Here is a 13157-nt window from a genome sequence, read left to right as displayed (position 1 = left end):
GACGCTGCAGGTAAGCAAACCATCCCGGCCCGCCAGAGGATTCCTCTGACAGGCCACGTGCCAATGGTTGCCAATCCCTGGTATAGGGCTAAACGGATCAGCCCTTTTAAACCCAGGACCATAGACATTTTCCAGGCTGCTTACATGTAGTAGGGGTCACCTCAAAGGGGCACTACTTTGCATGGCCTCCAGGTAGACAGGTAGTTTATCAGATTTTGTCTGGGGACCATCATACTTTCTCACTGTGCGTTTGGGAATAAAGATTTAATAAAATGCATTCTCAGAGCTGTGAGGAAAGCCGCTGACCCAAAGCATGCACATTCTGCAAACCCCCTCTCTAGAGGAGGAGAGCTCAGTGCAGCCAACTCTGGAGCCAGTCCATGCTGCTTGGCTGCATGACTTGGGGGTGGGGGTGATGGTCAGTCAAAGCACTCGGGTCCCAAATCCATCCCTGCTCCATTTCCATGAATGTCAACGGGCCTAAGCCTGGGATAGATTTGGCCCCATTTCTCCTCCGGGTCTGAGTGTGCTCCCAGCCCTTGTGCATTTGGAATGGATTTGGGAGCTTACATGTGAGGCTGTGCTCACTGTGGAGGGAGACGGGGGGCCAGCCCGCTAGTCTTCAAATAAAGGCACAGCATAGTTTAAATTGGATTAAAAAGATGGTAGAGGAACCTCATCTGGACGGACAGCCAGGCACTAGCCAAGAGCGATGAGGCTCAGATGTCTGGGGGGTGGGATCTGTGCAGAAGGCACAATGATGGCACAAGACTCAGGTCTACCTGGGGGCTGTTGTGTCCCAGGGAGTGACCCTCAGCAGCAATGTTTGCTGTATTTCAGACTGAACAGTGTTTCACACAGCCCCGGGGCAGAACGCGACAGAGCCCCCCAGGGCCCCGTGTTTCAGCACGCATCCTCTTGGAGTGGGGCAGTAGCATGCTGATAACAAGATGTCTCCGTGCGGCGGGGACGGCAGAGCTTTAGGAATCAGGAAGCCATTTTACGTCACCGGGGCTTGTCCGTGATCTTACCCTCGGACTGACGGATGAGGCCGAGATAAGGGAGGAAGCAGAGAAACATTGCGTCGTGGCTGCAAGCATTCATTCTCCCTGCAGAACGTGCTGAGCGGGGAGGAAGGACGGGTGGGAGAGTGAGGTGGAATGTGGCTCCTCCTCACCCAACCCCTCCCATGGTCATAAATATATTGGCTCACAAAAACGAGAGTGAGGATCAACTGTTTGTTCCTAAGGGCTTCCACCTTCCCTTCTGCTGGTCTGAAGCCAGGAATCTGTAGTGTGGAAAATGTATAAATGTAACGCAAAATTCTTCCTTCCTGCCTCAGCTGTGGACCCCTAGAGACTACAGCAGGCGCAGGTGAGACAGGGAGGAGGGCTCAATAAATGGCAAGTCTTTTAGCTGTCAGACTGGAGAAGAAAGCACAGCTTGGCTAGCTGCTGCAGTGGAAGAACGAATAGGGTTTGGCGACAGCCTAGAGGTGCGAGGGAGATGAACAGGGCTCAGTCTGACAGCAGTGGTCAGACTTATGGGTCAGTGGTCAGACTTATTCTCCCCATAAGTCTGACAGCAGTGGTCAGACTTATGGGTCAGTGGTCAGACTTATTCTCCCCATTACCCAACATGGGTAATGGGGAGAATAGCACCTTTGGTGATGGAGAAAGGAGACCGTGGAGGAGTTCAGTTCCAGTTGTGCTGAAGTTGACTTGGGAGCGGGAGTAATTGGAGATGTGGGACCGTGCAGAAGGGGAGAGGTCAGGGCCATCAAATTTTACGTGAACCTAATAATTAAAAGATGGCTTGTCATAGACAAGAAGAGAACAAGGGCTGCAGTCAATGGCTGGAGTCTCCCAAGGATTTAATGCAGGTTAGTGGTGGTGTATTTTTAAAAAACAAACAAGAAAACAGAACCATGCTACCAAGTTCAGCCAGTAACAGGAAATGACCACAGCTGTGTTCTCTTCTGTGTGTGCCATTGTGAACTGCCTGGGGAGTGGGTAGGAAAATAAGCTGAAGGCTTGTATAATAGGATGCATTCAACATAGAAAAGGAATGCTAGAAAGTGGCAAGAAAAAGGAAAACCTGTCAGTCTGAAGGTCAGTGAGACAAATCTGTGGCACTGAGTTTTCAGGAAAGGTCAGAGGTAGCTGAACTGTTTATGAAACATTTAAAGACCCACCCCACCCGCTTGGGTTCCTCAGAAGTCATAGCAAGTGATCAATATTTCTCTTGTTGAAACAAGTCAGAGAGTGGGAGTAAGAGGAAGGTGAATACATAATGGCTTTGTCATAAGACAAATAGACAATCTAAGAGAACTGAGCTTCCTAGAGTACTGCCCATTTTGTAGTATATATTTTAAAGGCTCGACATGACAGCAGCAAAATATGCAGAAGTCATAAGATTTGCTCAGCTGCTTTAAGAGTCTGAGGTCCCTGCTGTTTCTCAGTGCTATTGCTATTATTTTTTATTAGCACTAATAATATTGCAATAGTGTTGCTATTGCATTGAATGCACCTACAGCGAAATTTATCCCAGGAGAGGGTATGCAGAAAACAATACAAGACTATGTCTTGGGCAACCACTGGCGCCTTAAATCCCACTGAGACTAAGGAACTGGGTTATCCAGTTAATGTAACGTAGTGATGGATTATGCATTGCACATTTATCGTAAGTAAAGTCCCTGAGTTTCTGCTGGTCTGCATAATCGGCTGTAATAAATTATCAAAGAGCCAGGCGCCCCCAGTCCTAAACTGCATTAATGCCTGTGCAGTCCGTCAATGTCTCTGTCCATTGCTGTGAATAATTGAGTGCGGTGACACAGGCTGGAACTTTGCTAATAGTTAAAATGCTTTCAAATTAAAGCAAGTAATGGAGGGAACAAAGGAAACTGACTGAAAATCATGTCCATAGGCGGGTCATTTGGAGCTTTGTTCTTGTTGGAAGTTTGACTAGCCCTCCATGTACATTGGGGTGAAACTTTCTGACATCCCCCAAAATCAAATCAAAACAACTTCTGCCTTTTAAAGGCTCTTGGATAAAGCCAATGTTGATTTGATCCCAGCTTTTCTTTTCTTCTGACATTCATTTTCGTATTGCATTTCTTTCCTGGTGCTTTTCTTCAATATTCTGGAGGAAACTTTCAAAGCACCATGCAGGAGAATCCTGAGAATGATGTTACTTCAAGCATTAATTTTATGGGAATATTCCCTGAAAAGCACAGCCCACTGAAAACTGAATCCAGGTCTTCGGAGAACTTGAGTTCTGACTGATCTTAGTGCTTAAAACCACAGGAAATCCTCTCCCATAGTATGCAACCACAGAGCACTTTCTTGCTCAGGCAAATACCAGGTGGCAAGAGTCTATGCTGGCGTGAAGGATTTCCTCAGCTTTATAACACTTTATAGGATGCTTTTCATTCATGGCTTTCAAAGCACTTTACTACAGTGGGAAAGTGTCATCTCCATTCTTCAGGGAAACTGCAGAGTAAAGAGATTAAGTATGGTTGGTCAAAAATGTTCTGTCAAAAATGCTTTTCAAAGGAAAATTTGGTTTTTGACAGAATGAACCTTTCGGTGAAGTGTCACCTTTCTCTGGAAATGTTTGATTTTTTTCATCAAACAGGTGCCCCAAAACTGAAAAGTGTGTTGTTTTGGGCTGAAAACTGAATGGAGTTTAGTTGCAACATGTCCCCGTTCTCCTCCCTGGGCTCGACTCTTCAACTAAACTTCATCTTCTGTGATGCACTGTGGCCATGGGCCTTACCTGATGTACTGCCTTCCCTCGAACGAAGGGTGTGATTCATCGTGAGAGATGGAGTCTGATCAGGGAGTCTGGCCTATAGAGGCGAATCGGAGCATGGAACACCCAAACTGTAACTCCCATGAGGCACAGCAGCTGCATTTCCACACTGAATATTTCATTTTTCATCTGAAAGATTTCGGGGTTTGATTTTTGGCCAAAAATTCAACATTTCAGCGGAACTGCACCCTCTCCAATATTTCCAACCAGTTCTATTATCAAGTGACTTTCCCAAGCCCAGTCAGGGGCAAATCTGAGAACAAAGCCTAGATCTTCTGTCTTCCAGTCCTTTGTCTTCGCCTCTCAATCACAGTGCCTCCAACTTCCGAATAATGTGGACATTGTTGGAAGGAACAGAAAAAGAAGATGTAAAAGACTGCAAATTGCTCCATGCACTCTGGCACTGGTAATAAACAGCTCATATAGAATGTGTCTGTCTGAGACAAATGGGCAGCCTCTGTCCAGTGCTCTGAAAGCACGGTTACAGCTGACCATTTAAAATGTGTATCAGACTTGCTGATCCATCAGCCTCCTCTTTGCAGTATCCCCATAAGTCTCCTGAGGTACAGTCACCCTCGCACACAATATGATCATTGACACAGTCGGTGCAGTTAGCTGGAAAGACCCAGTACTAATGTTAATAAAAATTCTGACAAGAATAATGAAAAACCTGCCAGTTGCAATACAAAATATTGTTCTTCTGGAAAATTAGAGGTTTTATTCTATGGTGGCATCCACGACGTATACCCACCTACACCCCTTTTGCACAGGAAGATGACAACAAAACCCTAAAGCCCGTGTGAATACATTTTCCCCAACCTGGGACTCAGTTTAACCATGCCCATGTTGACAGGAATTACCATGGCTAAGCATCTCATAACATTACGACCAAGATACCATCAGTATCTAAATAACAGGCCATGGCAGCTGGAGCACTGGAAATTGAAGCTGTTAGCTCTTGATTGGAAAGGGCAGCAGCTCCAAGGCATGGTCTCACCTGTGGACTGCTGGCTCTCCTTGGATAGCAGCCATTTCTGTTGCTTGAGCTGCAAGTCCCTTTATGGATACTTCAACGAGAAATCTCATTTTGTTTTATCAGGAACAATCCAAGATAAAACGAGGCAAGTAGTGAAAGATAAAGCCCAAAGCATTTCCACCCTTAATGTAAGAGATCCTCCGCCAAGTTGTGATTTTTCCACAATCTATCCCGCAAAACAGCATGTGATAACTATATCAGGTCACTGCAAAAGGGGACTAAACTTTCAGTATCTTCCTCCCAAGGATCTCATAAAGCAGGCTGATTGGGGTGCCTCTCAAAGGACGTGCATCCAGCTGAGGGATGCAATGACTCCTGCTGTCGTCTGTGTTGCAGTGTCACTCTGCATTCCTTCATTCAGTGCTGATGCAGGTTCTGACCTGGAACGACATAGTGAGATTCCAGCTTCTAACTTGGACAGCAGGGCCTCCCTTGGCACTGCTATTGTATTATATAGCTGAGGCCATTGATATGATGTTATATACTGAGGGCTCTTTGCTAGCATCTAGCTCTCCAAATGTGGTATAGAGTCTCCTTTGACATGTTTTCCTCATCAATTTCAGTTGCAACTCTGCAGTCCCTCTCTCTTGCTCCATACACCAGAATCTGCCTCTATACGTGCTGAGATGATACCACAGTGACAGGTGTCTTAGAAAAAACTCAGCTAGATGGGTCATTGTGACCTTGGGTAAAGCGAAACTCCACTTGTAGTGAGGTAGAACGAAAGCCCTGACTTATTTCAATGCATTACAGTGTACAGATATCTACTTATAGCTGAATGAGACCTCTGCCTACCATGTAAGTCTTCTGTGGGGATAAAAAATTCCTTCTCTGTGAGCCCCTATCCTGAAAAACCGAGCAAACCCCAGTTAAAGGAGTAACATGAAAATGTGCTAAAGCACAGCAGAGCTGAAGGGGTGGATCCTCAGCCCAGTGTCAATCATAGGGCCTGGTGTATGTGTCCAGCCAGCCCGCTGATGGCTGGTGCTGGGCGTTAGGGCTATGGGAGGCTAATACTGAGTGTGTGATACTTTAGAGATGCAAATGACTAAATTTCCTGCCCTGCGAAGATTATATTCTACATAGACATGGGCGCAGTTCTCGTCTGTCCCCTCCATAAGGTAGATCCATATTGTCTTTGGACCATGTGGCCATTTCACATTCATTTCTCTCTCCCCAACCCTGCCTCCATTTCCCTGGAAGGAGACACCATGGCTATCACTTTCCCAGCATGCAAGGTGGACGTACAGTTTCCCAGATAGGTTCTCTGCTGCTTTGATCCCCTTCCCTCCCCCAGCCAATGGAAACACATCGTTTCCACTGGTTTAGGCCCTTATGTGTCCTTTTAAAATTCCTGATGATTTCACCCTATAAAGAGGGTTCACGTGTGCATGGGTCTGTGACTGTCCATATTTACCATAGCATATTTTTTTTAATGGTTTGTGTTTAGCTACAAATGGTTTGGGTAAGCTACAGCGAGTGTCCAGATCATGGACAACAGAACTAAGACCCGTGAAGTCCTATAGCGCAGCCAGCCTAATTGCTGATGCAGGGGTGCTGCCTACGAGAAGTTGTCAGTGCCGTCTTTACTTGGGCAAAGTTTGATGCCTCTGATCCAGATGGTCTGTTTCAAGTACTAGTGCTAAATTGTACATCAGGAACCTGCTGGGATTGTGAGTAATAAGGCTTATGAATTAATTTAGCTAGGAAAAATAAACGACACAAAGTCAGAAACTATTAGAAGGGAATTGCAGGTATGCATTCTCCCTTAACAAGAGAATGTGATCACAGGTGGATTTCCTAATGGACTCTGCTCATCACTTCATTACACAAAAGCTATCAGCCCCATTTAGTGTAATGAAGTTTCACTATTCACTTCACCCTTTAGCAACCCTCTGGAAATTCGGTTTCTTGTAAAGCAAGTGCTGCTTTATCTGGGGGCTAGCAAGGGTATAAAGAACTAGTTAGGAAAAATGCATTTTGAAGGGAAATTGTTAAGCTCAATGAGCCCCAAACTTGACTTTTGTCTCACCTTGTTCTCTTTGATTCTTGCATGTGATTTCCCACCCCCATCGCCCAATGCTCTCTTTTCTATAAACAGTGCCTAAAATCTACACCACCACCGCAGTAACCCTCTGACCACAAACTACTGGCCCTGGCTTAGTTCTCATGCGTCCCGCTGCAAAAATGAACGAAAGTCTAGCACTTATAAGCAGCCCTCCTTATCAGCACAGATCTGAAGGTGCTTTACAAGGACGAATACACATAACTGTCTCCATTTTACAGGTGTTCAGAGAGGTTTACCTTTGCTAATACGGTGAGGTAGTGGCACAGCTGGGAATAGGACCCAAATATTCAGGCACTGTGTGCACTATCCGCAGAACGATGGTCCCACCCTCACAAGCTGCTGTGAGCTTCTGGAGGGAATTGGAAATGGGTGGTAAGGTTTTAGTTTCAGCTTGCAGGGAGTGATGATAAGGAACTGTGTGTTTGGCTTTGTTTTAAATAATGTCGCATTTAAAGACCACACGTTTATTCTGAGGCATGATTCCACTCACAGCTGTGTGGGCATTCAGGACAAACTTTGGATCATTTCCACCAGTGAATATGGTGCTTCACTGGGAACAAGGCAAAATATCAACTTGGGCAAAAGCTTTCTTTTCCCCCTTTTGCTTCGACGCAGCAAATTTTTGCCATTTTCCATGGTGGAGCCCAGTTTTGTTTAACCAGTTGGCAGGGATTTAGTCTCCCTCACTTTTATAGAAACCAGATAGCGAGTGGGCAAGATTCAGAACTGGTGTAAATGGGTGCAACAAGAACAATGCTGGAGTAAATGGTGTGTCCGTGGACACAGTAACTCTGAATTTTACTGCTACCATTTATATTACAGTAGCATCTGCAGGCCCCAACTGAGATCAGGCTCCCATTGTGCTAGGTGCTGTACAAACTCAGAGGAAGACGTAATCCCTGTCCCTAGTTGCTTACAATCCAAATAGACAAGACAGACAAAGGGTGGGATGGGAAACAGACTCAGAGAGAGGTGACGTGACTTGCTCGAGATCACACAGCTAGTCAGTGATAGAGCTGGGAATAAAATTCAGCTCTCCTGACTCCCAGTCCAGTGTCCTATCTACTACACCATCTTGCCCCTCTCCATTTGGCTATTGATGGGATTCAGAAAAGGGCCAGATACGGTAATTTTAGATCCAATATTCAGTGGCTGTTTAGGCTTCGGTAGTAACAGTTACAAAATCTCGTTCTTCAGGATGTAAGATGATGATCTTGTGGTCAAGGCAGCAGACTCTGGATTCTGCTCCTGGCTTTGCCCTAGTCTTCCTGTGTTCAGGTCTGGCCATCTGGTTCTGGTCCTCCGCTGGCCATGCCAAACATGCTCTTGAAATGCTAGTCAGCAGTGCCAAATGCAATTCCTTTTGTCTCTGCAGTGCTATCCCTGTGGAGGATCCTGACCAGGACAAATTGAAGAGCCAACAAGATTCAGCAGAGGCAACTAGTGAAGAGCCTTCCTTAGTGCCCAAGAGGGAAGACACTCCCCGCTCAAAGCTAAAGATGTAAGTAGCTGTCCCAGGGAAGGCTGCTGCCTAAAAAAGCCAGGAATTAGCTGAAACATCTGCAGGTGTTCCCTATTAGCTGCCCTCTGTTAAAGACTTTTTTTAAACCAAAGGCTTGGTCTTTAGAGAAAGAAGAGGCATGGGAGTGACTTATTTTGCAGGCCTCCTGGGGTTTCTGCTAGTTCCTCTCTAACCCTGATTGTCAACTACATCTTTTTTTAAAAAATTGGTGCATGGAGAGGCTAAGGAAAGTATTGGTGTCTTTTTAGCTTAGGATGCCATTTCTCTCCCTCCACTCAGGAGACAACTTGCTACAGCGGAAGTGGCGAGCTTAATGGAAAAGGTGACTCTGTGTAATCTGACCTTTCCTTAAAAGTGCTGCAGGGAATGTGGTGATGCACAGAGATCCTCAGGAAAACATGCCATTTGTTTTTCTGCCTGCACCGCTATGTTAGAGAAGATGAACTTTTAAACACTCTTTGTTTGGACTGATGAGGGTCTCTCCTCTGTCTCACCCTTCACCCACTGATTCCATTTGGATATCATGCCACTGTGTGATACCTCTTGGTAGATGCTGACTTTAGCATAGTGACCGTAAAACTGAGCTCAAGTCAGTAGAAGATTTGCTTGTGAGAGACATCATATACGTATGAGAGTTTTGGAAGAACAGAGCTGTATTCTGCCACTGGGTCCAATTATGCCCTCACTTGGTCCTATTGAAGTCAACGGGGTTGTGTTGCATGAAGAACTGGGTTCATTGATTTCATGGTACTTTCAGCACCTAAACATGGGGTTCAACCATGTTAGCTAAAGGAGAACCCTTCTAGTTGTGAAATAGTAGAAGGCTCCATAATCACTAGAACTAACCAGTGGAGGGAGACATTATCTCGTGCATTAGGCCAGTGCATTATCTCAGATACTGTGATGATGAGCACCTTCGAATTGTGATGGCTGGTACTGATGGCAGGATGGATGTGGGGATCAGTTATGGCTGATGAATTTTTCCCCACTATTTAAAAGGTGCTGGATGGTCTGACGAGCTATCTTGCTGTTCCACATTAATTTTCCATCAGTGGCTTCCATAACTACGATTGCCCAAATTCAAGTCAACCCAAAATGTGTTTTATTTACAGTGTCACCATAATTTCCATATCTGTCCATCACTCAACTGCTTCAACATTTAGCATAAATGATATGTTCTGCTTAGGAGAGGCCCAGCAGTGGCTTAACAAGGGGTAAAACAGGTCAGGTATGAGGCACACTGGCAGACCTGTGTAGAGATCTGAAGATTGCAACAGGGGATATGTGGGGCTATGTGCCATGATATTGAGATGCATTTACCAAGCTATGGGTGGGTGAGGAAAGCCTGCACAGAAGTGGAGGAGCCCACTTGGTCCTGTAGTTCAGCTGACCGGTACATCACCTCTTAGATGTTGGACCCTTAGATCTTCTTGTTCTGATGAGTCAGTACTGATTACATCAGTCATGTTATGGTAGTCAGCATTTAAACAGGACTGACAAACAGACTGGACATTCACTCCTGGGGAATTAAAAAGCATGCTTTTCTAAAAGGAGTAAAATTGCATTGTCTTGTGAAAAGCCACTTGCAAATTAATTTTTTTTTAATTAATGACACAGTTTTTTTAGTGTTTACACAATAAGGGGGAGAAGGGAATCTGATTTTGTGCCTCTGAAGCCCTTAATAAGTTAAGTGGTGTGTCTAGAGAAACATCCCCCTCATCTGTAGAGTTCAGGATGGCAGATCTTAGTTTTAGAGGGGTGCTGTCTAAACTGTTAGGCACTCTAAATAGGTAGAACTTTTGCAATCATCATAATCCTTGGTAAGGGCGAGAAATTGTGTAGAGTGGCCCATAGGATTTAACGAGGAGCAGTGGGAAGAAACTGAAAAAATAACATGTAGGGGGATTATTAGTAAAATGTCCTCACAGTGAGGTCTCGGACTGTAGGGACCTGGGATCTGCCTGGGATAGAAACTCCATCCCTCGAGCCATTTAGAACTAGCCTAGACAAAGCAATTGACTGTACACTCCAGAGAATGGCTCTGGATGAATAGGTGAATACTAACGCCCATAGGCCTCTCCCAACTCTAAATTTCTGTCAGATTCCACACTGACAAATGCCTGTGAATCTTCCACTGGACACAATGGGAATCTGCCCACAGAGCCTAAAATGAGACATTAGAGGCTGAATTCTGCTCTAAGGGCATGTCTACACTGCCCCGCAGTTTGGACTATGAGGGTGTGAATAGCAGCATGCACTAAAATGCTGCGCTGTAACTCCCCCATGTGGATGCCGTGGGCTCAGATTCACACATCCCTCGTTCACGCTAATGTACTCCTCCTCAAATGGGACTAACTGATTTGATAGGAGTTTCTCTGGTATAATGGAGAGCTAAAGTCAACCTTATGATGTGGCTTTCATTTGGTTTGTGTGCACTTTGCTCCAACCCTCATGGGTAAGACTAATCTAGCCCTCTCCTGTTTTCTAATCAGAGCCCCAATGGGTGGAGTAGGAGTGTGGGGTCAAGTCAAATAAGACACAATTAGGACTGTCTTGGGCATTTAAATGAGTTTTCCCATTTCTAAGGAGTCTGTATTAATAGGTATCATATCTTTATATTGCTGAACTGTGCTTTTCCTAACACAGCTTTATTTTTCCCATATGAAATATTTAGGATCTGATTTATAGATACCTTCCCTCAAACTACAAGACAGTTCAACCCCCTTTACCCTCTCTGTATTTTCCTTATTAGATTAAAGACTTTGACAGCCATGAAGTGCATCTTTTCAATGCAAGAGCAGCAGCAGCAGAAGCAGAAGAAAAACCAAAAACCTCAGATAGCACAAGCAAAAGACAGCAGAAAAAATAGTGACACTAATAAATAGACACCCCAGGCCTCTACTTCCTACAGAGATATAGACATAGCTACATCTTTCTAAACCTACTCTGCCATTTTGTCCAATCTATTATATTTTGATTGTTAGTAACAGGAAATATTTACTTTTCAATTCTCAATATAAAATTGCAGTCAGCAAATGCTTCTTGGTTTGCTTGATCTTGTTGTCCTCACTTAAAGAAGGTTTCTCCCGCTGTGCACTTACCCCGGTGATTGCACAATACCTGGAGAATTCCAGCTCAACAGAAGAACCAGTGAGAAACCAAATCATTGAGGATTCATGTGAACGAAGTTTCTGCTTTAACCAGTGTCCAAAGACATCCTAGCATGTCTTTGCAATGGAGGTAGGGGAATGAGCTGACACTGAACAAGTCCAGGTGAGTCAGGAATATAGAGGAATCTCTGCAGCAAGCTGGTTTGAGTACCTGCATTTCTGAGAGCTTGCTGTAAAGGTGCAAGAAGCAAAAAGGAGAGGATAACAGCCTGTTTAGATAATACTCCAGCAACCAGTGTGATAGTACACTCAGTTCTGTATGACTGGAGAGGCCCAGGACTGGGATAAACAAGAGATGCTGGTGAGCGCTACTGAGGTGCCCTGGCAGAGTTGTGAGAAGGGGACTCTCCAAAATAACTAGGAATAAAGCAGGTCGGGATAGAGGGATTTTGACAGAGCTGTGGGCGTGACCCCACAACTGGAAAAGAACTGAGTTTGATCCAGGTCAGGATGAAGGCACATTGGCAGAGATACTTCAGTGCATCTCCAGGCAACCCCAACCAGTGGGCTCCTGCCAGGTGGCGCTCTGGTCAGAATTTAAAACTGCCGCCCACCCCCTGAAATAGGATTCCTGTCCAGTGCAATCTGTGTCTGTCAGGAGGACATTTCAAATCCCTTTGCCAGCAGAAGTGAACCTGCCCCATCGTCTGTGGATAAAAGAGGAAGGACATGAGGGAAGAGCTCCCAGCTGATTGGAGGTGGAGTTTATCTAAGGTTAAACACATAACAAAACTGCACTGGCATAGCGCCCTGGTTTTTAAATACATATGGAGAGCTACCTTACAATGGCATTTAAAGAGAAAAGGTGGGTGAGGTCATATCTTTCATTGGACCAATTTCTGTTAGTCAGGGAGACAAGCTTCTGAGCTTACACGGACCTGAAGAAGAGTCTCTCTAATATCCTGGGACTGACTCAGCTACAACACAACTGCAGTGACATTTAAGGCAGGCTTCTTTCCTCATCAGACCCTATAGGTAGGCTTTTCTCTAGCACAGTGGTCCGCAACCTTTTCATCTGGCGGGCGCCAGATGAAGGACCGTGGTGGCGGTCGAGCATCCGCCAAAATACCACCAAAATTTGGCGGCATTTCAGTGGCGACGCCTCTCGATGACGTCACTTGTCAGCGGTAAGCGGCATCGTGGAGAGGCATCACCGCCGAAATGCCGCCAAATTTCGGTGGCATTTTGGCGGATGCTCGACCGCCGGACAGGGTGCAGGCGCATTTAGATGCCCCCACGGGCACTATGGCGCCCGCAGGCACCGCGTGGGAGACCCCTGTTCTAGCACATTTCATCAAACTCACTTGGCTTCCAGGGCCACAGCAGCCTCAAAGAAGCCAGTTCAGAGTCAGCCACTGCAATGCCTGTAGATGCCAATGTTCCTTTAGCAATATTTGTTGTTTGATTTTTATTGATACATTTGTTATGAACATCTGTCCAGACAAGGGGTGATAGAAAAATCTTGGCTCTTTCATTTAAGCACACAATCTGGCATGGCACTTCAGTGATTGGCTTTGTGTATACATATATATATATTAAAAAAAATCC

The 13157-nt window shown here is 45.3% G+C and overlaps 1 protein-coding gene across 4 annotated transcripts in view; it reads left to right on the top strand.

Moving 5' to 3' along the window:
• The window catches only part of C7H3orf20 (chromosome 7 C3orf20 homolog), a 55416-nt gene extending 44032 nt beyond the window's left edge, over positions 1-11384 (top strand). For all 4 annotated transcript variants that reach the window (XM_045024008.1, XM_045024007.1, XM_045024006.1 and 1 more), the window contains 2 exons: positions 8293-8418; positions 11192-11384. In XM_045024008.1, coding sequence (XP_044879943.1) covers positions 8293-8418; positions 11192-11324 — 259 coding nt within the window. In that variant the 3' untranslated portion in view covers positions 11325-11384. The remainder of the gene's footprint in view (positions 1-8292; positions 8419-11191) is intronic.
• Positions 11385-13157: the final 1773 nt, after the last annotated feature.

This window comes from Mauremys mutica, chromosome 7 (genome assembly GCF_020497125.1).
Source record: "Mauremys mutica isolate MM-2020 ecotype Southern chromosome 7, ASM2049712v1, whole genome shotgun sequence".
NCBI lineage: Eukaryota > Metazoa > Chordata > Testudines > Geoemydidae > Mauremys > Mauremys mutica.
Note: the sequence above shows the minus strand (reverse complement) of the source record. Positions and strands in the feature narration are given on the sequence as shown.